At 43.3% G+C, this 25,859-nt stretch overlaps 2 protein-coding genes and 1 long non-coding RNA gene across 7 annotated transcripts; 2 read left to right on the top strand and 1 right to left on the bottom strand.

Moving 5' to 3' along the window:
- Nucleotides 1–369: 369 nt before the first annotated feature.
- On the top strand, nt 370–4,374 carry gmnc (geminin coiled-coil domain containing). The gene is made up of 5 exons (XM_064301434.1): nt 370–448; nt 1,441–1,615; nt 1,964–2,043; nt 2,241–2,357; nt 2,739–4,374. The coding sequence occupies exons 1-5, from the start codon at nt 446–448 to the stop codon at nt 3,597–3,599; spliced, it is 1,236 nt and encodes a 411-aa protein (XP_064157504.1). The 5' UTR covers nt 370–445; the 3' UTR covers nt 3,600–4,374.
- Nucleotides 4,375–14,002: 9,628 nt separating this feature from the next.
- Nucleotides 14,003–23,847, bottom strand: LOC135235674 (interleukin-1 receptor accessory protein). 5 transcript variants are annotated; one of them, XM_064301422.1, is made up of 13 exons: nt 23,704–23,847; nt 23,276–23,391; nt 21,113–21,226; nt 20,617–20,702; nt 19,705–19,966; nt 19,258–19,450; nt 18,795–18,963; nt 17,941–18,012; nt 17,100–17,226; nt 16,835–16,983; nt 15,618–15,761; nt 14,923–15,066; nt 14,003–14,717 (listed from the first exon to the last, which is right to left on the bottom strand). In XM_064301422.1, coding segments are annotated over exons 3-13 (1,803 nt in total). In that variant the 5' UTR covers nt 21,115–21,226; nt 23,276–23,391; nt 23,704–23,847; the 3' UTR covers nt 14,003–14,262. The 5 variants fall into 5 exon arrangements, with proteins under 5 accessions (XP_064157492.1, XP_064157495.1, XP_064157497.1 ...); XM_064301425.1 differs by having other exon boundaries at nt 21,113–21,167; XM_064301427.1 differs by having other exon boundaries at nt 21,113–21,154.
- Nucleotides 21,200–23,671, top strand: LOC135235694 (uncharacterized). Its single transcript, XR_010324431.1, has 2 exons — nt 21,200–21,407; nt 23,256–23,671. It is a non-coding gene; the product is annotated as an uncharacterized LOC135235694 (long non-coding RNA).
- Nucleotides 23,848–25,859: the final 2,012 nt, after the last annotated feature.

Below are 25,859 nucleotides of genomic sequence, written 5' to 3'. Positions count from 1 at the left end.
TTACAGTTTTACAGTTGTGCTCCAGTGCACGAGGGCTTCATTGCCTCTTTCAGGCTCAGACAGGTTTCGTTCATGATATTGAACACGAATGCTTGTGAGTATGGTGACATGTTTGATTGATTGTATTTAATTGCTGATAATTGTTTATATTTAAATACGAGGAGGACGTTATATAAATATTTTTATGTTGTGTAAAATTTCTATTCGCAATTGTTGGGTCAAAAGTAGTCCAATTCATCTGGACTTCAAGTGTGTAATTCCTTACGTCACAAGTTTGACAGCTTCACACCAAATCAGATTGCAGGGTATGAGGACAGACCTCGGGCGTCACTAGCTCTGGATTAAGATATGAACTCACCTCCCAGACTCGTTCAGTTCTCCTTAAAGGTCTGGAGAGCTCCGAGGAGTCCCCTCCGCGTGCTGCCCAGTGCATCCTGCATGCGTCATGGTGAGTCTTAAGTCAGATATTGTATTCAATTTCCAGAGCTTTAGAAGATTTATCCTGAATTGTTTTGACATCCTTTCCATTGTGCGTTTTTCTCTTGCTTGGGATGGTTATTGCCGCTATGTGTTTTTACGCGCACCTGTTCTCTGAGCATGATGCCGGAGTATAAGGTGGCATGTTTGCGAGACTTCCAAGAATAGATACGTACTGAATATTTCCTTTAAAAGCCAGTGTCTATAGAGTAAGTCTCGGCAAATTGCCAGCTTCCAAGTGATTTTAGGCAAAGCATCCAACTAGAGGGTGGTAATAGAGAGTGCCCTGAAATGTATTCTATTGTAAACTCAAGCGGACGCAATCGACACAGTAGCCTACATAAAATGAATTTGGTAGACTAGTATTTTTGTTGTTTTGTTTACATTGCTGGGGTTATTATATACAAAAAAGTGTGCTCATGGAGGAACCTGTGTCAAACTTCTCATCGTACGTGCATTGGGAAAGGTGTTTCAACAGGCTTATTTTATGCGTCAAAGACCGCACTGGTAACTTACATTGGCGTCTTCCAAGACCGCGAATAGCTTGTAGTCTCTCTCAACTTTTTCTTAAATTGAGAGTGCATAAATTCTAACTGCATTGGTCATTGATGCGTTTATGATGGACGTGACTGCGCGCGTGAGGGCCAAGAGCTGCAGGCTACCCTGGGTTTTACCTGTTGTCACAGTGTCGCTCTTAATTAGTTGCAACTACCATACTGTGATTTTAACGGATAAAACGAATAGTTTTATTTTGGAGCTTTCATTTTTTTTAGTGTAGCATCACGCAAATAATTTATTAATATTTTGTTATTCACTTATGCATTTTTCCGTTTAACATTTTATCTCACGTGTAAACTACATGAGCAGTACCATATAACTTGTACATCACTCTATATGAATGTCTGTTGGACCGCGCTAATGTGGTTGCTGTGGATGTCCCACTTGCGCCCGTTTGCTTTGCAGAGCACTGCCGTGTCCTGCCAAGAGCCCAGCTTTGTAGGGGGCCAACGATACGACTGCCCCTATTCCGTCCCAACGTCAGCAGAAAGTGTTGACGTTTCCAAGGAAACAGTGGTCTCCTTTTGGACTGCCGGTCCCCTGGACAACACAGTTTGCCTGCACGAGCCGTCTCAGCATGGTAAGTCTATTGAAATGAATTTTTCTGTGCAGCAATATGCGAGATCAGCGGTGTGGGCCTAAAGGTGTCACACTTGGAATTTTTTCATTTGACAAAGAGAAAGAGCTTATGACACCTACACTTCAAGCTGGCTTGCTGTTACAATATTTCTGTTTATTTTAGGGTAGTTTTTGGGTATTTTCTTCCATTGCATTTCCATATTTTGTATTGTTCTTGAGGAAACATTTTTATTTATTTATTTATTTATTTATTTATTTATTTATTTATTTATTTATTTATTTTTATATATATTATTTTGCTAAATGTTTTCAGTATCCTTAAGACATGTTTTTAACCATTCATTTATAGAAGCATTCTATAATCTGGGCTATGAGACTGAACCAACCTGGAATGACCACCTGTCACCTCAGCTGCAAAGGAACAAACAGGTATCAATATGCAGCTGACTACTACTACTGCCTTTATTACTACGAGTAATACTACAACTAATGCTACTACTACTACTGCTACTACTACTACAATTACTGCTAATAATTATAATAATAATTTATTATTAGGGTCTGATTGAGGGTCTTAAGTAATAGTGAATGTGAAGGTGTTTTGGTTGATTGAATCTTTTTTGCAGCTGCAAGACACCTTGCTGCAAAGGGAGGAAGAACTAGCAAGGCTCCAGGAGGAAAACAACAAACTGAAAGAATTCTTGAATTCTTCAGTAGTGAAATGCTTAGAAGCCAAAGCCAAGGTAATTGCAAAATAGTTTTGCTTTTCTTACAGCGAATGGGAGTTTTTCCCATACTATAATACTTTAATACATCTTTTATACTGAAAGAATCATGCCCACCCAACACTTGCTGGAGCTCAGGTGGGTTTGGCCCTCAAGGCTGCAGTGTTTTTCCATTGTTCTACCTAGGCATTTATTTATTGCACAAACTTGAACACAATATAGCATATTGCTGATAGTAGCTGCTTCGGTATTCACAAAATGTCACTATGACCCTGACCTGCTTGTAGCCAGTCCAGGTCAGGGTCACAGTTGTGGACCTGTGATCATGGTTAGTTGAGTTCGTTCAGTTTATTTTTTCACAAATTGGGTCTACACATCTATTCTATGTATTTCACACAGAAGTTGCTTTCTGCTTCGAGGAGCACTGGGGCAAGGAACAGGAAGAGGATTCAACAGGATGATGGATTCACATCCAGCCAGCTGCTCTCTGGGACACATGGCAAACGCACCTGTCGGAACCTCACCCCAGAAGTGGCTGATACTTTGCCCATGGACTCCTGGGTCCTACAGACCCTGGGCCTAAAGGATGAGGACACCATCGACCCCTCTGCCAACTATAGCTCCAGTATCAACCCAGCTGCCAACTTCAGCCCCGAAATTGACCCTTCTGCTAACTACAGCACTGATACCAATCACACTGCCAACTGCAGCTCCCATCTCAACTCCTCTCCTAACTTCAGGTCCAGCATCTCCTCCACTCGCTCCTGCTCCAACATCAACTCCTCTGTAAACTACATCTCTAACATCAACCCCCCTAACCCCAGCCCTAGTATTGACCCTTCTGCTAATTCCAGCCCCAGTATCGACCTCTCTTCTAACCCCAACTCTGACTGTACTGCCCCCCTGTTTGCCCATTTGGCCGATGTGCTGCAGCTGCCCGACCCGCTGGACCTCCGCCCCCGCATGTCCTCTCTGCCGGAGCTGCCCTGTGACATGGAGACAGTGCAACACCATGCCCCAGCAGCACACTGCCTGGAGTCTGACTGCTCGCTGCAGACACAGCCCGCCCCTGCGGGCGAGAGCGCCCCACATTACTTTACCCCCTGCCCCCCTCGGGGCCGGACAGAGGTGGCCTTCAGCATGTCCCTGGAGCCCCGGAGCAGCGTGAGGACACACAGCTTCCCCCAGGGCCAAGCCTTCGTCTGCAAGGACACGCGCGGGGGCTGGAACTTCACCTGGGTCCCCAAAGACACTTCCTAGACTCAGTACACTGTCCAGCAAGCATGTCCACCATGTCTCAAACACTGGAATACACACATAGATAACTACACCGGTACACACATGTACATGTATACACACATGCCCACACACACTTACTTAGAGAATTACTGTAGCTGGTTTATAATCATCTTCGTGAAAATGCATGATCATAACTGTATGTTTTGTAAACTCATGCACTAATACTAGCACACACATACAAACACACACACGTACGCATACACACACGCAAACGCACACACACACACACACACGGACAAAATTGAGCATAAGCTGTTTACTGAGCAAAGTAGAAAGTGAAGTACATAAATTTTTGTGTTTGATTTTGAATTCCCACTGACAATGAACTCTAATTTTAGTCTCGTTAATACTGTCGGTCCTCTCTGTAAGAACATTTACTTTTTGCACTTGATTGACATGTGAATGACAGACTCTAACAAACTGCCTCCTTACACTGAACTGCCCACAACTGCAAATAACTTGATATTTGTTACTTAATCAGATATATAAGACTGTAAGTATTGTAATTCTGACACTTTTTTAATATATTTCTAGTTTTATGTTGAAAGTTAACACAGAATTGTTTTATATCTATCTTTTGTATTGTATTATTGATCGTAAGTGGCTAAAAGCAAGTAAGAGAGTTGCCTTCTCTGAAGCCTGAACTGTTGTCATAAAGGATGCTGCTCATGGAATCCTTATTCATGATGAGTTATTATTTTCAAGCATCATTAAGAATTGGACTTCAGGGATATCACCATATTTCAGTTTAATTCAAGCACTTAATGGCAATAATTAATGAAAGCCCGGATAGATTCATAATAGGTATCATTTGTGCTCTTTCAAAAACACAAGGAGAGTCAATTTGGTTGTGAGTTTGAAATCAAACCGAATATATTTGTGGTCAGTATGCAAAGGTGTCTGGTGTTCTGACACAGTGTTTTATCCGTATAAGCCGATGGTTCGGTGAGGAAGGTTATGAGCAGGATTGTGGTCAGTGTGTGACAGCGCTGAATGAACCTATCGGTGGTCAATGTAGGAAGGCTCTGGTGTTGGGAGCTAATCCGTGGTCAGTGTGCGATGGCTCTGACTGAGCACATAGACTGAGGGTGACTGGGAGCAGCACCTGTCACCCTCCTCTGTGCCAGTGTGTGTTTTGTTGGAGAACAAAAGAGGCAGGTAATTCCCGCATGAGGCGACCCCCCTGGACCCACCCCGAGGGGAGGGCAGGGCGTCCCCCCAGGGGCTCGAGGACAGGGGGGGTGTGTCTCTCCTCCCCTGAGAGAGGGCGGGGGTTCGTAGATGGTGCAGTCCTGGAACCAGTGAGTGGTCTATCTTTAATGACATGGTTAAACCCCCCAGATGTCCACCAGATTGGTTTGGTGAGGGGAAGGAGAGGCGGCCCTGGTGAAATGAACGTACGGGAGAGAGACAGGAGGGAGGAAAAACACGATCTTCTGTTTTCCAGCTGAGTATCGGGCAGGAAAGGGGTCATTAAGCAACGGCTGTAACTTAATCCCGCCTTCGGAGGACGCGGCTAATGTCATCACTTTCACCGATCCAAGAGCTTTGTTCCAGTGTCAACATCACACAGAGTATCAGCCATCACGAGCGAGAAAATTTCATCGCCAGACATGACATTTGATATTACAACTGCGTAAAACTGAATTTAATCGCCTCTTTTGTTATGTGTCATTTTAAGGATTCGAATGAGGCATATTGTAGGCGATATTTTAACAGGTATTCACCTCAGAGTGAAAACTTTTGGATGACACACCTGATGGAGAACCAGTGAGTCAAGTAACTGCAACTACCTTCTGGAGATTTATCAGCTTGATATAAAACTACTACGACTGCTGCTGCTACTGCTACTACTATAAAACTGGGATAGGGACAGAAATTACATGAATTTATTTTACAAATAGTTACTCATTCACAAAAAGGAAAGTGTACCTGAAGCTAGAAGGCTTCTTCATTCAGTGCTCATCCAGTGATCATGTAAAGCACATTTTCCCAATAAAACAAGGAAAAAGGCATTGAAGAGAGCAATAACAGAAATGCAAAAGTTAGCCACAAGCTTTATACATACTGGTCAGAATCATAATTTTTTTTTTAATTATTGAGCTGTGGCAAGCACACACGCCTTCAATCAATCTGTCCGTGCACATCTATCACTAACAACTATGGAAGTACGATGCAAGGAAATGGCTGAGCAGCTGACACATTGGGAGTTACAACAGTGTAGGTTAGCATCAGTGACCAGCGGATAGTATTGTAAAAAAGTGGACATTTTGTGCATTCCCTTTTTCAAACTTTTCTAGTGTTTCAGCCCGACATCACCGATTCTGCTGGTCTGTTGTGTTAGGCTGAAGATAGCGGGAAATTCTTGCAGTCAGAAAGTAGAGTGTTAAGCGCTTTTGCAAATCCTTTCACATTAAAGCCACAGCTTTGTTTATGTTACCCATGATGATGACAAATCAGTTATCCTCGGAAGCTCTGTGATTCTCAGATGAAGGGACCTATGTGAAACTTAATCACTCATTACCTCTATCATTGAAGAACCTTGTGTGTGCACATTCTTCTCATCATCTTCATTGTGGTGCACGCGCCCGAGTGCGGTTTCATGAATATATTACAATGTGTATAACATTAACACTGCTCCTCTATGTTCTCCAGTCATGCGCACACTCTTAAAGATACACATTAACCCTTAATGAGCCCCACACGCAAGATAATGGTCACACACACACACACACACACACAATGAGAGCAGTGCAAAGCAGTGGTCCGAGGAGCAGTGTTAGAGCACTGATCAGAGCAGCAATGTGGAGCAGTGTTCAGAACAGCAGTGTGGAGCAGTGGTCAGAGCAGTAGTGTGGAGCAGTGTTCAGAACAGCAGTGTGGGGCAGTGGTCAGAACAGCAGTGTGGAGCAGTGGACAGAGCAGCAATATGGAGCAGTACTCAGAGCAGTAATGTGGAGCAGTGGTCAGAGCGGCAGTGTGGAGCAGTGGTCAGAGCAGAATCTTTTCATAGCCTGTTTTAGTATTTTTATTCCTGGTGTGAAAGTTGTGAGGATTACACTGTTAAAATGGCCCACCTCATTCTTCTGTTCTGTCAGCCATAAAGGACAATACACTGCCCAGCACACTTGGGGAAACTGTGGACCAAGGGATTTATATATATAGGTATATGTAAAGCAAGAGTATACATGAACACAGGTACAAATAATATGGGACAGCAATGTAGATTATTATAACTAAAGAACAAAAACATGAGACACTAAGATCATATTTGAGTACAAGACTTAATCGTGGTGTCACTCATACTTAAAATGTGGGTGTGACACTAAGATTATATATGAACAGAAGACTCATATGTGAGAACAAGACATACCAATCCTAGAGTTGGGATCGGTATGTATCTGTACATAACAGTGAAACAGTACACGTGTGTGTACGACAATAATGGGACAGGTGTGTATGTAACAATGAAACAGCATGAGTTCATTTAACAAATACATGCAACAGGTGTGGATGTGACAAAGAAAAGGCATTTTTGGGTGTATTTTACGGGAGAGGACATTTATGGAACAAGGACAGTATGTGACATAAAACTGCGGAACCATGGCTTTAAGTTAAACATTCCCCGGCTGGAGTGCGTCCTCCTAATTAAGGATGCTCTGGCTATCTCCAGACCTAATTGGATTTTAGTAATACATGATGTATAAGGCCCAAGTGTCTGGCGTTTGTGGCCCCCTGTGGGGGGTGCACACGTGCTGCGCCACCCTCCGCACAGCATGCCGAAATTCCTGACGGTTTAATGGTTAATGTGGTTTTACTGCCCGCTCGGTGCCCCGCCGCGAGGATGAGCAGCCGACCTCCTCATGGCGTGTGATGAGTAACCACAGACCGAGGTCCACAAAACTCCCCATAAACCCAGTTAAACCAGAACACACACACACACACACACACACACACACACACACAGCAGCCCTTTATACATGCAGGTCGTCATGGAGAACAAAATGTTAATTACATTTCCCATAATAATACGTTACAAGTTTTCCCAATAGTTTCTTATGGTTCCGTGTTTTATATCTACGCACTTCACAATGTCCTATAAGACACTGGGACTACCTGAAGGAGTGAGAGGCAAGTAGACAGGACAAGAGAGCAATGAGGACACAAGTGGGCTATATATGTGAGCAAAGCTGTTTAAATAAACTTCACAGTCTTCACCAAATCTTCACAGTCTCAGCTCTCACCTGCAGCCATGGGGGATGATCTAACTGGTCACAAAAATCACATTTATCTGGAGTTTGCAGTATTCCAGAACAGAAGGAACAGACTTTGTGAAGTGACATGAACAATGAATTATTATTATTATTATGATTATTATTATTATTGTTGTTGTTGTTGTTGTTGTTGTTGTCGTTACTGCTGCTGCTGTTGCATAAGATTCTAAGACTTAATAAACATTAAAGAAATTAGTAATAGAGCCTATCACACAAAGTAGGAAAATGTAAACAATTTAAAGGTTAAATATTCATTCGTTTCCTTTTTATTGCGTAGTTCAGTATTCAGTGTCTCATTCTTTCAAATGAACAAATGAACGATAATCGTGAAATTTTTTATCATTCATGCACAAATAAATGATTCTTCAGAAAGCGCTTTCTAAAAGCAGCCTACTGACCGAGATGGTACTTGTTTGATACGCCACCTGCTGGACAAGATTTGATATTACCAATGACATTATTCGGTTATCCTCAGGGCTATCCTGCATATCAGGAACACTGACCTAAATCAGGGATGGGCAGTTCCATTCCTGGAGGGGGAATGTGCAGGAAGGTTTTTGTTTCCACCAATTATCCTGCATGAGCTAATTAGGTCCATACATCAACGACACTCACAGATTAGACTGCAATAAAACGTTTCGTTTGGCTTACAATACAGCAGGGTTGCCTAACCCTTGTCCTGGAGATCTGCCGTCCTGTAGGTTTTCACTCCAACCCTAACAAAGCACACCTCATTCAACAGCTAGAGACCTGTTTGAGCTGCTAATTAGTAGAATCAGGTGTGTCAAATTAAGGCTGAAATGAAAACGTACAACCAGTAGCTCTTCCGGAACAGGGTTTGGCAGCCCTGCAATACAGGAATCAAAAATATCAGATAACCACGGATGTAACTGGGCTAATTAAATACATTTACATATGGTGTAAAAGAAAATAGTAGTCTACCCTTACTTGGACAGACACGTCATGTTGTGACATGTAGTCTAGGTCTACGACATGCACCCGGGGAAAATAAAGCAATCACAAGCCTACTGTTTTATTGTTTGACTGTTTTCCTGAAATGGTATAGAATTTCCTTAGTCTCGTGTTAAGAAAGTCTGGAATGTGACTTGACCACATACCCGACCTCTCGCAAGAAATTCATGGCCTATCGCCCTAACGGGCTACCGATTGACTGCCACATTCTCAGCCGTGAATGCTTAATTGCTGAATGGTTTTGTGCAGTATCTGCATTGTCGTGCTTTTCCGTCAAGTAAGCTACAGCATGCTCGCATTAATCAAATAAATGAAATTGAATTAAGACCTACTGAAATGTAACATGGTTAAGGGAGAGGAAATAGGCTATATTCAGTTTATCATAAAACTATGCACGATTCTGGCTGGATATAAAAGGCAATATATTTTAATCATAATCGGGAAAGCTAGGAAGTTGAGATACAGGAAATATGTATGCCAATGAACTCCCCTTATTTTGGAATAGAAAGAGAACAATTTTGTAGTGGTGAGACGTGCAAATGTACCCCTGCCAGAATGCAGTCTAGTTATTCCTTACCCCCCCCGCCCGTGGGACAAATTCTGTCATATGGCACGTGTGACAGGAGTGTGCGCGTGCGACACGTCCTCAGATAGTAGGCAATAAACATCAGTCAAATCTGACGTGAAGACCTAATCATCAAATGCCCAAAAACCTGTTCCTTAACGTACTTTGTGGTATTCGTTCCTTTTCTTCGGTGCAGATCAAACGCGTAGCTGTTATTTGTGTTTACTGCACTAAGATTTAGCTTTAATTTCAAGTAACCTGAGTCCAGCTTCTTATTGTGTTTCACAATATGCCTCCCAGTGATTTTTGAGCGATTGCTCAGCTTTTTGACGAATATTAGCCACTACAAAGTCACCATTCGTCTTAGTTAGGCCCAAATTTATTTGGTAGGCAATATTAAATTAGGTAAATAATTATTTAATTATATAAATTATTGGTTTCCGGAGTTGCCGAAATCTTTTCCAAATAATTCAGACTTCGAGTCGAAGTAAAATAGAACAAAATCATATTTCGTGTCTCGCGATGGTGATTCATTGGCTATAAGCCTGTTATTGGCTATAAGCACAACATTATTTACACTCTTTACACTTTTCCCGTCACTAGTAGCTACGTAGTTATCTTTGATCATGCTGCTAATCGAAATAAAGTTGATATGAGGAGCACGGGATGGGAACAGAAAATGAACAAGAATAACGTCTACCTAACCAGTTTAGGGGTTACTAAAGCGATGGTTGTTATTATTAGTTGCCAAGTAGCTATTATTTTATAATTTATACATTTTGAAGTTAATTTTTTTTTTTTAATGAAGCCCGAGTAGCACTAGTTGGCCTACTTCTACCAGCCAAATCCTCATCCGGGATTATTTTTTCAAAACTGGGTTTCTGCTTGCTCTAAATTGCTCTGTTGATGCAGCACATCTTGGTATTTATATTGTTGCCCATTTAATGCCGTTTTCATACAATTCAGTCCTTTTTATTAGTGTTTATACAAGATAAGGGTGTAGTACACTGAGTAATTATGCTCAGTCAATCAATCAGTCAAATTGTTGTACAGCACCCTTCGCAAGAGTAACTAAGGGTTGTGCAGCCCACTTGTGCAGCCCACTGATGTCAGTAAATTGAAATCCTTAGATGAAGATTTGGCTGGTGGGCAGTAGCATCCTTGACAGTTACTTGACAGATATCAAGTGTTTAATGAGTAAATAATAGCTAAATCAATCCAAAGCAATGCTGTTCCAGGGATGGGCTTATGGCTGTATAAACTTCAGTGGAAGATAAGTTGTGTCATATCTGACAGTTTCCTGATGATAATGCATGTGGATAAGGGTGGTGTGTGCACTTAGTCGTAACTGATATATTCTGTGCAGATAGCGTCTGCTGTTAAATTTTGCTGCCACAGTAAAATATGTGTATACCTGGTAGAAGCTGAAAGAGTAGTTGCAATTTTTTGAGAGCTTTTTGTCATTAAAGCACTGTCATGGGGGAGGGGACAATCATATACTCATTGCACCTGCACAATTTGCAAGGTAGGAAGTATTTGGTTTGGAAATTATGGAAAATATTTAGGATAATAATACTGGTAATGCTTCCTTTTACAATCCCCTAAATACTTGGTATTTAACAGGTAAATGCAAGGTAAAGTAGCACAGAATTGTGAAATTACACATTTAAAAAAAATTTTAAAAAGAAAAAGAAAAAACATAAATACTAAGAAACTAAAACTGCAATACTTGGAAACAAATCATCTACCACAAACACACACCATCTATTACCTATCAATTCAAGTAACTAGCTTGCAGTTATTGAAGGTTTAAGTTGGTTATAGCCAACTTAAACCTGTTTATGTTTAATTGTATACAATTTAGATAATACTTGGCAGAACTTCTATGATAAAGTAACTGTTGTCTAATTTTCTAGTAAGTACACAATTTCACTCAGGCTATAGCCAAGCTAAATCTTTGATAACTACAAGACAGTCACTTGAATTGATAAGAATGGAGGTGTTTATACTGTAAGTATTAAAGTTTTAGTTTTTTAGTATTTTTCCTATTATTACCACTACCAGTGGTAATTGCCCAAGTATGTGCTATTCTTACCACATATTTATCTGGTAAATATCTAGTACTTAGGGAACTGTAAAAGGCAGCATTACTATACTACCATATCTGTGCCTGTTTACTTGGACATGTGATTGCAATTGCGGTTGTTTTTTTTTTAAATGGCAATTACGTTTATACAAATCATTATGTCCAGTGGCACTGCGGGACACAGATGAGGACACATTTACATTTAAATGTGTGTTCTGTTCCCTAGCTACCTTGTTGTTGATGACTACAGTATATACTTTGTGCTTACTAAGGGAGAATCATTAATCCACATTTTAATACCAAATAAATTTTGTATTTGAAAATTATTCAAACATTGATATTGTATCAGAAAATAGGCCACCCATTGAGGTCTGTGTGGGGTCATGCTGGGGTCGCACCTGTCAAAAAAGAAATGACCTTGACGTGATTGAAAGTACGTCAGTGCACCCGTCATCAGATGATATATAGAATATTCGGTTGATCATTTCTCTGGTGCTGATGGGCTGTTTAACCACCCGACAGGCATGTTGTCAGTCGTAATGTTACTTTGTAATTATTTCATAAAACAAGATAAGGATGCCATGTGCAAATATGCACTTTGCTTCCCCACATTCCCACACCCTGTTTATGCGCTGCACCTGGTGCAGCTAGATAGAGAAGGGGATGAGGCCTTAATGCCAACCCCCCATGTCCAACCCCCCGCCCCTCTCCTCCCAAACAACTCAGTGTGAGTCATATTTCTTAAAGAGGGACGAGGACCCCCTCCCATGTGTGGACGCTGCTGCAAGTGCAAGGTATGTGCTTTCTTTTTAAATACGTCTGTTCTGAAACATTGTGAGATAAGCAGCGAGTTTCCACCTGACAGTGCAGGGTAAGCTCTGTCCCCTCACAGATGTCCTGGGGCACTCCCTCACTTATTAGATAGTGGAAATTTATTGTCCCCTGGGGGTTGTCAAGGTAACAGCTCTTTTCTCATTGTCCACTTCTCCTCGTGGGCATCTTTGACCTTAAGCGCCCTCTAGAGGCCGAGAAATAAATGCGTCAGAAATTACTACTCCCCATGATGCCACCCCCGCTGCCCACTTTACCTTGCTCCTGTCAGCTGTGTTCTTTTGAACAGGATTCATAACATACAATGTGAACCGGGCGATTTTCCGCGTGTTTGCGCACAGATTGTATCCACGGTCAGAAACTGGAAGAGTGACAAAGTCTACGAGTTTTAGCGCGGCGAACATGAGTGGCATCTCTCCGCCCTCAGGTGCACGCTGGCATTGTGTTTCCATCACAGTCTAAATCCTTTTTGTCTTCATCAAATTATTACTTTCACCCAAAGCAGACTTAGAGAAAAAAAGAATGACAATGTAAATGACAGGCAATCTTTCTTTCACTAAGTAAAGAGTTTAAAAGTTGAAAATGTAGCTTAGAGTTAAAAGTCCGAGATTCACACTCAAAAGATACATGTAGTGAAATACATTTTTTCTAAGGGTTTCAGTTGTTTTAAAAAAAAAATTGCAACAGAGAATGAACAGGACATTTTGCATATTTTCATTTTATTAATTGCAAGTTCTTCTAAATATATATTCGATAGCCACACTTTTTTTGAACTGAAGCTCCACTAACCCTGGCTGTCCTCTCTGCGTTATGGAGTGTTGTTGTTAATGCTTTTCTTTGTGATCAGCTGTTGATGCCTTTTTAAAAGGAGGCACCGCGGACCCCCGGGACTTTCATTAGACAGGTATGCTAACCTCACCTGTGGGTATGGACCTGTCTGTCACCCTGTCCGTCACGCACGCGCCCAGGTGAGACCTCTCACGTCCTCCGCTCAGGAATGACTCTAATTGTTATGGGGCTCGTCAGACTGGTTTATGCACTGCCCCCCAACACATGCCCACACAAACACACGCGCGCACACAAATACACACATGCACGCACGCACACACACAAATACACACACCCACACGCACACAAATACACACAAATACACACATGCATGCATGCACACACACACATGCACACAAATACACACACACACGCATATACACAAACACACGCACACACAAATACACACACACGCAAGCGCACACACACAAACACACATGCCCACACAAACCCATGCTCACACGCATAGAAAAACACACACACACGCACACAAATACACAAACACACAAACACACACACAAACTGGAAACCCATTCCTTAGTTAAAACTTTAACAGGCACTCACAGAAATGAGCTCCCTCTAGCCAAGTAACCGATGCTGTCTATAGCGCCTACACGCCACCTCCTGGTGAATGGGTGAAGTAGCATACAGCTGATTATGACATAAAGCTCACAAGGACAAGATTTTTCTGTATTATTTTTTTGCTTTCTAGTGCATAAACATGAAGAATGCTGATCATTCAGAATTTTCTTTCCCTTTCCTTAATGCCTTGTGCCACCTTACCATGAAGACCAAAAAAACCAGACAGAACAGTTTAAGATTTTACTTAAAATATAATTCAAATATAATAGAAAAGGGTTCTTTCATAAATATTCTCCTCAAATCACCATGGCAGTATGTGCATCATGAGTGTGTTGCCAGTGTGTGTGTTGTCAGTGTGCATGTGTTCCCGGTGTGTGAGTATTGTGTGTGTGTGTTGTCGGTGTGTGTGTGTGTTCTCGGTGTGTGTGTGTTCTCGGGGTGTGTGTGTTCTCGGGGTGTGTGTGTTCTCGGGGTGTGTGTGTGTTGTCAGTGTGTGTGTGTTCTCGGGTTGTGTGTGTTGTCAGTGTGTGTGTGTTCCTGGTGTGTGAGTGTTGTCAGTGTGTGTGTGTTCTCGGGGTGTGTGAGTGTTGTCAGTGGGAGTGCGCTGCAGTCCTCAGTGAGTCCAGTCTTCCTCCTCCTCACAGGAAGCTCCAGCTGCAGCTGCTTCCAGAAGCGCGAGGACACGTCTGAGGACTTCTCCCCCTTCCACCGAACGACAGCCAGGGCCAGGCGGGCCCGGCGCAGCTCCCGAACCCAGCCGTCCCGGGCCAGGGGCTGGTACTGCACCAGGATCACCCGCAGGTCCCCGGCCTGCGCCATGGAGTCCAGCCCCGCCTTCAGCTCCAGCAGGGCCTGGGTCCCCTGCACCATGTAGCGGGGGCTTAGCACCACCATCAGGCAGCGGCTGCGGCCCAGGCAGCTCAGAGTATCGTCTGTGATGGCTGGGGGAGGAAGGAGGAGGGCATTACACAACACCGCACTCGCGCTGGTACTGTTACTCTCACTGGGCCTCAGTCACAAAGCTTTCCCAAAATTATTCTTACTTTTGCCCGTAATAATACTGATACAGACACACCTTTACTGTTACACTCTACCATCCAGACTGGCCCATAATCGCTACCCCCTTTGTGGATGTGTCATACTCACTGCCCCCTGGCAGGCTGTCCCGTTCAAAGATAAACACTTTATATCCCAGTTCGTTCTCTAGAACCCTTCTGAGGGTCAGGAGGACAAACTGTTCCTCTTCACTGTTCCTGGCGTAGGAGATGTACACGTCATACTCCTTCCCATCTATAAGGCAGGGTGAGGGGAAGAGAAGGAGAGAGGAAGAAAAGACATTTCTAATTCATGCAGTTAATTCAATATTTTAATTCAGTTGTTTTCAGCAGTCGAAGCCGGCAGCTGTCACAGCGTCAAACAGATTACGCAAAACCAGGAACATAAATATCAGAAAGCCACTCAAATATTTACCCCAATTTCCCTTCATATACAGAGCACAGGTTGTCTTTTATGCACCATCTAACGTCATAGTCAGTCAGCACATTTCAATAAACCATTATAACATACAGTGTTAAATAAAGAGAGGGTGATAGTAGAACAAGGAAGGAAATACATATGTATGGTTTTTTTTAAATGCGGTTTTATCAAATAAACAAAAAGTGTATTAAGGGCACGATATATTCTTGAAGTACATTTGTCTACACAGTGCACACAGACCCCAGTTGATGACTCCCTCATTGTGAAGCTTTGAAAAAACAAGTCCATCAGCCGTGAAAGGCGGGGAAGAGTGAGGAGAGGACGCTGGGTCAGTGGCACAGTGAACGCGCGTGGCGTAGGCCTACCTGCGTCGCTCGCATCAGGACCACAGTGGGCGCGGTACAACAGCAGCAGCTCCAGCCGGAACACACGATACACCACAAACAGGATCAGCACCAACACCAGAACCGCACCCAGACCGCAGCCCAGCTCCACCGAGGGCGTGTGCGCTGCAGGACACAGCACCGCGGTCAACATCGCGGCGCGCTCACAGTGCGTTCACTGTCAGGATGCGTGGGGGGTTCAGACCCAAATGCAGAGGGGGGAAAAACACAACTCCAAAAAGGGTAGGAACAAAAGACTTTACTAAATAAAAAGGGAACACAAGGGAACAAAAGGCCTCGCAGGGCCACTCTCAATAAACAAAGGAAAACTTCAAAAACACAGGGCAACCAAAAGTCCAAAAACACGTGGAAAACAGAACATGGCAGGAACACATGGGGCAGGAACCAGACCAGGAGTATACGCGACAAACAACCAACAATCAACAAGGATCCAGCACCTGAGTCCAGGAGAAGGGAAACTTAAATAGACCACGACACAGACGAGACACAGGAGGGCACAATGAACAATCAGGCCACAGAGAGGGAAGGGAAAACGAGACAACCAGCAAACAATAATTGGATAATTGAAAACAATAATACAATTAAACAGGACACAAAACCGAAGTGCCGCCATCTGGCGGCCCAACAAGGAAACACAGACAGGAAAACACAGAACCATGACATTCACAGTGCGTTCACAGTGCACATCAATGCTGCTGTCATTACTGTTTATTGTGTAATGTAGATTCTATGCAGCACATGTCAGTGTACAGTATACAGAGTTGATTCTGTGTGGTGTACAGGTAGTGCTGCTGGCCATATAGAGTTTACAGAGTGGAGTGTTGATTCTGCACACTGTAAATCCTAAACGCCAATCTTACTAAACAAAAGGAGCAATCTTAAAATAATGGAATAATCTCAAAAACTTAAAATAATGGAAAAATGAACTACAACTTGATAAAAAGAGTTTAACTTAAAAGTTGAAGACCGATGAATACTTGAACAGATTGAGCTGCCCTACTCCAATGGCTTAACTGGACTGGTTTCCACAGACCATGTGGGTGTTACAGTGCAGTGTAGACAGCGCGCAGTGCAGAGTCAGCGGTAATGGCGGTGCAGTGCAGTGTAGACAGCGCGTAGTGCAGAGTCAGCGGTAATGGCGGTGCAGTGCAGTGTCGCTCTATGTGCCCTCTCCTCACCCTGTAGCTTCAGCTTGGCTCTCTGGGTGGCGTTGCCCCTGCTGTTCTGGGCGTGGCAGGTGTACTCGCGCTGCAGGTCCTGGGAGCTGAACTTCTGGATGACAAGCACGGTCTTCATGGTTCTGTCAAGCAGATCGTCTTCCTCATAGCTACGGAGCACAGGGGCCCAGGGTCAGACAGGCGAAGGACGGAGGCCAGGAGGCGGGGCACAAGAGAGAGGTAATGAGTCTGTCCGTCCGTCTGTCTGTCTGTCTGTCTGTCTCACCTGTCTTCGTTTGTGATGCGCTGATCTGACAGCTGCTCCGGTCTCCGCCCGTCCACTTCCCACCACACCCGCGGGTCTCCTTCCACATCGTACACCAGCGCTCTGCAGTCCAGCCGGGCAGCGGCCCCTGCAAGCAGCGCTGCCGTAAGTGGGGGGGTCGTAAGGTGGTAAAAAACATAGTTGCCCAAAGCCACAAATTATTTGCAATTTACTTCACACCCACTATGGGACCCAGCAAATTACTCTTTCGGGGGGTCCAGAATTCCTGGCTACCCCCCCTGCCTGCTCACAGCTCACATCTGCTGAAACACAGGGAACACTTTCTGCTTAAGTCACCCTATAAAAGACCATGGCATGGCCGGGGACCCCTGTCACAATTAAACGGTTCATTCTTGACCCCTTTATTCTACTACAGGGTGTAACACAATGGCTATTTTACAGACTACACAGAATAAACTGTAATATAGTGTATTGTACACTTTACCTGAGTAGTATTCGGAAGCATGTCTAAAACAGACATCAGGTAAAATGGAATACCAGCTTACAAGGGCAATTAAAAAGCTAAATCAAGGTCAAAACATAGAAGGTGTACAACACAGGATTTGATTTTAACACTAGCAAAATCCAAATAAATCATACACTGGAATGGGTATAATTAATAATAATTTTGATTAATAATCATTAACTAGACAACAGCAGAGACAGAGAGGATGAAGGTGCTTGTGCTTCTTGTCCCTGAGACCAAACACAGTATGTGTAAGTTAGTGAGGAAAACAGCAGGTGAGGCAAATCAGTGCACACCACAAACATGAAGAGGAACATCAGGAGAGATGACACAAACCTAATTTGACCATGTAGTCCTGGTCCCGATCTGGGTTGTATATAATTGGCGTTTTGTTCAACCGAGAGGACGCTGTAGATATCAAAAAGAAAAAGACTTAAGTCCCACTGTAGAGTCAAAATTATACAACTAATTCAGCTCTTTTGACTGACACTGGCTACTTATTCACAACTTAAAATACTAAAGGTTTATTTACATGGATTAAAGCTCATTTGTATTGCATTTGTACCCAGAACACCTCTTTTTACTTCAGTCCATGTTCCAGATTTGGGACGGTTCCGGCTCTTATTCAGCACAGCTATCCAGTGATCCTTCTTTGTGGAACAGGGCCCACAAATTAAGATATAGGGTTTTATTTACCCAGCACTGTGAAACCTGACTCAACTCATTAAGTCATCACAGTCTTCAATCAAAACCTTGATAAGTAGAATCAGATGTCTTAGTGCTGGGCTAAAACAAAACCTGCACCCATTACCAGGCCTTTCTGGATACGACTGGAAACCCCTGTGCTAAAATAATGCAATGCTGGGCTACCCAAACCTGTCTCTGGAAATCTACCATTCCGTAGGTTTTCACTCCAACCCTAACAAAGCACACCTCATTCAACAGCTACAGATCTCATTGAGCTGCTCTGTAGTAGAATCAGGTATGCCAAATTAGGGTTGAAATGAACAACAGGGCTGGGCAGCCCTGATGTAACGTAACCCTGGCAATAACAGCAGTTTTACCTTTACATGGCTTGGTCTGGGAGAGAGAATCATGGCAATCTGGGGCCACGCCTACTAGTTACTACCTACAAAACTGGGTTCCATTACCTAATCAGCTCAAGATTGACAGAATGCATTGATTCTTACACACAGCCCGCACAGTGATCACCCTGGTGAAGTTCAGTGTTCTTCCGCCAGACTGGTAGCTGACCACGCAGGTATAGTTCCCCTGGTACATCTCAAGCATCGAATAAATGGCGAGAGTGTTCTTCTTCACCTCCCGGTCAGGATGCCTAGCTGGAATCACGTTGCACTTCTGCAGCACAGAGAAAGGGAAGAACACAGTCACTGATTATCAGAGAGGCTGAAACACAAGGTGAAACAGAACCTGATGACCAGAGTGACGACCAGAGATAGACACATAACCCAACAGATGCAAATACACCCAGAAAGAAACAAAAACCCAGAATGAAAAGTGGTAAACACAATACACAGACAGAGGAAAAGAGAGGAAAACAAACAAAACTGAAAAAGACGGATGAAAGTGGGTGAGTACAGCAAACAGCTGTGGACAGGTGAGCACAGACGTGGAGATGAGCAGGAAACTCACGTGGAACCAGAGCACATACGGGTCTTTGTGTGAGAGCCGATACTCCTGGATGTCAGGGCAGTGGAGTGTCTTGTCTTCCTCCAGAGGAACCTTCACGTGGTGGGGATCTGCGGCTGCCTCAGTCACGCACACATTGCTGGGTCTGGGGAGCACCTCCAGCCGCACGCCCATCTTCACACACAGAGTCCCATTTCTGTTGGAGAGGAAAGGGGGTTGTCCCAACATCTTACCCTGCTGGTCCCGTATTCACTTCACATACGAAGCCTCACACCTCAGTGTACATTTCCCTTTCAGCCATTTTGATTGGTAGCTCATGATTTATTATGACTAATCAATAGTAACTGAAGTTCAGATATCTCAGTCAATGATGTGACTCATAACTTGCTGTGTGATCGGTCATGTAGCTCTGTGCTTGAGGTCCTATGCAGTGCGCATGCAGCTCTGTACCTCAGCGCACAGACGTAGCGTCCTGCGTCCTCAGCGACAGCCGGCTCGAACCACAGCCATCCACTCTCTGCGCTGATCCTGTGACCTGGGAGGCTGAGATTCACCGGCTGCCCCAGGACCTGACCTGGCTGGACCCGGTACCAAAACAGGCTGTAGCTGGAGACACTGAGGTCGTGGAAAATCGGGCAGCCCAGCCTGCCGACCTCACCCTGGTACACCCGCACCACACCAACACGTGCCGCGCCCAAATCACGGCACTGAGCTGTAAGGGAATAACACAGAGGTGAATCACAAACACACACACACACACACACACACGCGCACACACACTCTCAAACATACAAGACTCACTAACACCTACTCACACAGACTAACACACACATGCATGTATATCTACTCACCCACTCACACACACACAAGCACACACAAATTAATTCACTAAATAACTTTCACAAACATACAGAAAATCACTAACACACAGGCAATTACATACTCACACTTACATGCACATAGAAACAAACAATGTTAATAGCACAGGGCTGAAGGTTGCTTATTAGAGTAGGACTTGGCTGTCAGTAGGGAGGACCCCTGATCTCATGAGGGAGCTGCTTCTGCAGGAATTATTTACCAGGAACACCATTTAATCATGGAAAAGAGCTACAGTAAAAGTACAATTTCTGCTGTTGGCTTCCAAAAGAATTTGACATCACTGTCTGGCAGTCCCTCAACTTCTCATGGACTCGACTCCCCAGAGTCCTGAGGGTTCATTGTACCTCTAGAAACTTCTAGCCGGGTCTGTGCAGTGCTCTGCTCCCTACATGACCCACTCAGGCAATCATCAGCCAGAATGGGAAATGAAGGACACAGTTCAATCACAGACATTTCAGACATATGCTCAAGGCCGTCTCTCACCTGACTGCTGCGTGGGCGTGGCCTCAGAGGCTCCTCCTCGACCCACCACCACAGAAACAGTAAGGAGTACAGCCAGGAGACTGGGCCTGGGAGAGACAGAGGAGGACAAAAGAAAGAGAAAAAGAGCTGAAGAGAAAGGAAGCAAGAATGTGACATTATCTTCCTCGCAGTCTTAGCTTCTCAATGGATGTGCACTTCATATTTTTATCCGTATACAAAACTTAGCAGTGGACGATATTAACTTACAGCAATATTGTTAAAAAATCTGTGGTAGGTCTCATTAGAAAATGGAGAGACTGACATCCAGGGCTTTGCCATTAAAAAGAGATGAGCAGGCCTAATAATTCTCACATGGTGAGCGTTCCTGTGCCCTCTTGTACATGCTATAGACTACGCTTAAACTGATGGAAAAAGTGATACGATGATTATGTACTTTATATACAGCGTACTCAATATATGACAGCCTAAGCCAATTCGAAACGCTTGCAGCACTTACATTCTCACTCATCCAGCCGGTCCCTTGGTCTCCCGCGCCGAGCTTCAGGAGAAGACTGAAGGAGGGGTCAGACAGAGAGGAACGCTGGGTGACGGGAAGCGGCGTCATACACCACTGTCAAGTATAAAGTACAGCTGTTTATTCATTTAGGTAGAACAGGGGTTGTTACCACAGAATCACTGCAGGGTAAAAGTAGGGTGCTGATTATTCTGAAAGGGTACGGACCGACGGCCTGTATAGGGCCGGAGCGGTGCCCTTTGTTCCTTTTCCTTTTTAGGTAGACTCCCGCAGTTTAGTTTATAGGGCTGGGACACATCTCAGAGTCAGATATGGAATAGAATGAAGATGGGGGGAGGGGATGATCGGAAGAAAGGAAGGGAAGTTGGATAAAAGTAAGGAGCAAGGGGATAAGAAACGAGGCGTGAAGAGAGTCAGAAAGGGAGGCAGCTCAGGACCTGAGTCAGGAGAGACGGGCAGTGACGGAGCGGAAAGTGAGAAAGATGAAAGTTCAGAGAGGTACAATGTTGTGGTTAGATTTTCTGAGGAGGGAGGAGTTGCGAAAATTAGTCCGTTGAAATTGTCAAGATCGTTAAAAGATCAGGTTAGGGAAATAAAATTAGCAAGAGTACTCAATGATGGTAATTTGCTGATAGGGTGCACAGATGAAAAGCAAATGAACAAAGCTAAGCAGATGAAAAATGTTGGAAAGTGCAAGGTGGAAAAAATTGTGAGAGTTGGAGAACAGAAAGCCAGAAGAGGGTGTAAAGGACTGATTACAGGTGTTCCACTGAGTATTGAGTTGGAGGAGCTTCAGGAAAACTTGAAAGGGCGAGAAATAAAAATAGTGAGTGTTAAAAGGATGACAAAGGGAATTGAAAGGAAAAATAGTGAAACGGTCCTGGTGGAGTTTGAAGGTGAGGTGTTGCCAGATAGAGTGTGTCTGGGATTCTTGAGCTATTTTGTGAGGGTATATATTCCCAAACCATTGAGATGTTTCAAATGCCAAAATTGGCCACATAGCTAAGTTTTGTAAAGAAAAGAGGAGCTGTGCATGGTGTGGAGGGGGTCATGAATATGGAGAATGTGGAGAGGGGGTACAACCAAAATGTTGCAATTGTGGGGGTGCTCATAGTGTGGCATATGGGGGTTGGGCAATAATGAAGCGTGAGTCAAATATCCTGGTTTCTTACAGATATATACAGATGGGTCAGTGGATCCGGAAACGGGTAAAGCAGGGTCGGGCTTTGTAGTTCCTAAAAGTAATATTTAAGTATGTAAACGTACACCAGATAATCTGGGAGTATACACAGTGCAAATGTATGCGCTGTTGATGGCATTACAATGGGTGGAAGAGATCACACCAGATAAGGTAATATTATGTTCTGATTCAAGTTCAGTCTTTAAAAGTATAATATCTTTCAGGTCAAAGTGTCGAGAAGATTTATTGTTTAAAGTTCTCCAAGTGCACAGTAGAGTAATGCAGAAGGGTATTGAAATAAAATGTATGTGGGTACCAGCACATGTTGGGATCAAGAGAAATGAAGCTGTGGATATATTGGCCAAGGAGGCTTTAGCAAATGAGGAGATACAGGTAGCAATTCAAATAAATAAAGCAGAAGCAAAAGGTGTAATATGGAAGAAAGGGATACAGAAATGACAGGAATGGTGGGATAGAGACATGATAGGTAGGCATCTATACCAAATTCAGAATAAAGTTGATGCAAAAAGACGAGCGCATTATTGGAAACAGGAGAGAGGATATCATCATTACAAGGTTAAGACTGGGACATAGTGCATTAAATAAAACATTACATTTAGTTGGGAAGCACCCTACAGGTGTGTGTGATTACTGCCAGGTAGAGGAGACTGTGGAACATGCTATAATCTATTGTAGTAGGTACCAAAGGGAAAGGGGGAGTATGATGGAGGAGCTGAGAGAGGTGGGAATAGAAGATATGACTCTTAAAAAGATACTTAAAGCAGTAGAGAACAGCACGGGAAGAAGGATAATTTTTAATTTCATAAAGAAAACAGAACTATGGGAAAGGATTTAAATAAATGTTCAGAGACACACAGTAGGTGGCGGTAATGCAATAATACTGGATGCCAACAGCCGTAAAAAGTTAACAAGAAGAAGAAGAAGAAGAGACATCGTGGTCTTACCAAAAATTTAGCAGCCAATCCCTCGTTGTACGCTAGGGACGAGGAGTCTCTGGACGCTTTGAAAGTTGAGTCGATGGAAGAATAGCCCTTGTGCCTCAGTAGTTTGCCTGTCCGACCTAAGATAACGTTACATATTCAATTTAAGTCTCTGTTTATAAACATTCTTATGCCGTGTTGTATAAGATAGCCTACTATAATTCGACAATGGAGATGTAAATTCCTATTTTACAATTTGTTGCTTCCTCCCATTGGAAAGGAAATAAACCTGCAGAGTTGTGCAATATTTAGCCATCGAAATCGTATATAAACTGTAGCCGTTGCAACATCGCATGGGTACTACGTACTATGAACATTTTTAACCGAGCCTTATACAGAACACAAACACAACTAGCTACAGTCCAGTCTAATCGAAAGAAACCATGACCCACACTTCGGATATGACATGCGTGTATCTGGATTAATGCATTAGGCTTGTTTCAGATGACTTTCGGCTCGCCTCGAAAACAGCTGGCTAATCACAAGTTTAGTTAAACTCCGCGGTAAACTCCGCCTACGGGAAATGATACATTTCCGTTTCAACATCCGTGGAAAGTACATGGGGTCGTTATCAGATCTAGCTGCATAGCTTAATGAAATATACATGAATTTAAAAGAAAAATACGTAACAAAAGCAATCAGTAAATATATAACAAGGTAACGCATTTATGGTGAAATGCATAGGAATATCAACTGGAATAATATACAACTGCATTTGTTGCGCGATTGTTCTGGATTATATAAATATCATTGATCCTTATTATAATTAAATATTTTTGCGACCTACCAATGCATAATTATGAAACTGTGACGAGAATTAAAAGAGAGTTTAAAGCACTGTTGTGTTTTAACTTTATGTCGGTTCATTCGAGGCGCATTCAAAATAACCCTGTATACTGCCTGTATTGCATAAGAAAAGAAACGTGCCATTTCCTATTTTCTTCCGCGATCTGTTCCTATGTCATAAAGAGTCCTTTTGTACTGAAGTAATGAAAAATGTATAAACTGCTTGCACTTAAGAGAGTAACTGCCAGATCTTTGAGCAGGAGTGTGTACTCCCATCTTGCTCTTTGCAGTTGGTCCAGGCTAGTTGGATGTGTATTGTTCTGTAGCCCACTTGTGTTCGTCGGCTGAATAACTTGTTATATTGATTCATTTATTACCCTTACCTAGAGCTATATCTCTCCCATCCTTAACCAACTGCACCAAGTCTAGAACTGAATCTGTATGGAGACATTCGAAATGAAATTATATTTATGATATTTATGTATGCCTGAGTACTGCTAACTGAATCCTGTAAGACTACACTAATATAACCAAACTTCCCCCCTACAGCTAGGTTAGTCTACCTTACTCCTACTGACCTTTTCATTTGTGTGTATTAACAGCGTAGTACAGCTAGCCATCTGACCACTTAAAGACAAGACTCACTGCTTCAGGACATGTCCTAACCTAAGTGGGTGGGTCAAAGGAAGTGCACATGTGAGTGGACATTTCTAAAGGCTGCTGCATACCACCCCAAAGTCTCACTCACTAGTACCATCTTCTCATCTCCAACATACTATATTCTAACTTTCCAATAGACTCAGAACTCTCTCACCTTACACCATTCCTGTTCCCTGTATGTGCTATCACACTCTGATCTCCCAACCTTCTGCAATCTCATATCCCCATTATGTATGAACGTATTCAGACTTTACTGAATATTGTCCCCTTCCAATATCCCCTCCCAGTATATTCAATATACTACCAAACTTACTAGCATGGTCTCAAATGCTGTAACACTTCAAGGTCATCACACAAGGTAGTTCTGTGAAGGAGAGGCCTCATCTGGCACCTTGCCTGCTCATTCAGGCAGATATAACAGCACCAGACTTACCTGATTAATCACAGGTGAGCCATCCATCAACGCTATCCATCAAGAGTACATACAGTCAGGTTTTGTGTGACTTGTCACTATAATACAGTCGGATATGTGTGTGTACTGAGTGGGAAAAATCAGTTTGTGTCTCTGGGTGAAAGTTGAGACTGAGAGTAATTCTCGGGGTGTGTCTGTCTGGGGAGGGCATTTATATACTCTATTGTGTGCAGATGTCTGATGGTGTGAGGTGAATGTCTGCGTGTTTTGTGAAAGTGTGTTTGTGTGCGGGGGCGTGTTTGTGTGTGCATGTTTGTGCATGCTTGTAGCCAGAGAGAAGCAGCATGGAGAGGCATTTTTTGTATTGTCCTTTTTATTTTTAAATGATCTTTTCATTTGGCCTATTTTCAATGTATTTTTCTGCTTCATATTTCATAATGCATATGAAGGTGTTTCTTAAAGGTGCAAAAATCAGCAAGCACAAATAAACAGTTCAGTACCCCCAGATGCCAAGCCCCCCATCTTACCTTCTAGTGAAAGGGTGGAGTCAGTGCAGAGTCCGTGTCATACACACACAGTGCACACCATCACTTTCACTGGCCAGCAGAAGCACACACTGCTGTCCTGGCTCCACAGATACACCCCCTCCTCATTTTTGGCCAATGAACTCTGACTTTGACCCTCACATGA

Source organism: Anguilla rostrata, chromosome 12 (genome assembly GCF_018555375.3).
Source record: "Anguilla rostrata isolate EN2019 chromosome 12, ASM1855537v3, whole genome shotgun sequence".
Classification (NCBI taxonomy): domain Eukaryota; kingdom Metazoa; phylum Chordata; class Actinopteri; order Anguilliformes; family Anguillidae; genus Anguilla; species Anguilla rostrata.
Note: the sequence above shows the minus strand (reverse complement) of the source record. Positions and strands in the feature narration are given on the sequence as shown.

Bases quoted from the DNA above. Each gene is read 5' to 3' on its own strand.
- gmnc (XM_064301434.1), top strand. The intron at 2,044-2,240 runs GTATCAATATGC...TCTTTTTTGCAG, and splicing joins AGCTGCAAAGGAACAAACAG to CTGCAAGACACCTTGCTGCA. The intron at 2,358-2,738 runs GTAATTGCAAAA...TATTTCACACAG, and splicing joins GCTTAGAAGCCAAAGCCAAG to AAGTTGCTTTCTGCTTCGAG.
- LOC135235674 (XM_064301422.1), bottom strand. The intron at 19,967-20,616 runs GTGAGAGACGGC...ATTCCCTTACAG, and splicing joins CACGCCCACGCAGCAGTCAG to CTCAGTGCCGTGATTTGGGC. The intron at 18,013-18,794 runs GTAAGAATCAAT...TGATATCTACAG, and splicing joins GATCACTGTGCGGGCTGTGT to CGTCCTCTCGGTTGAACAAA.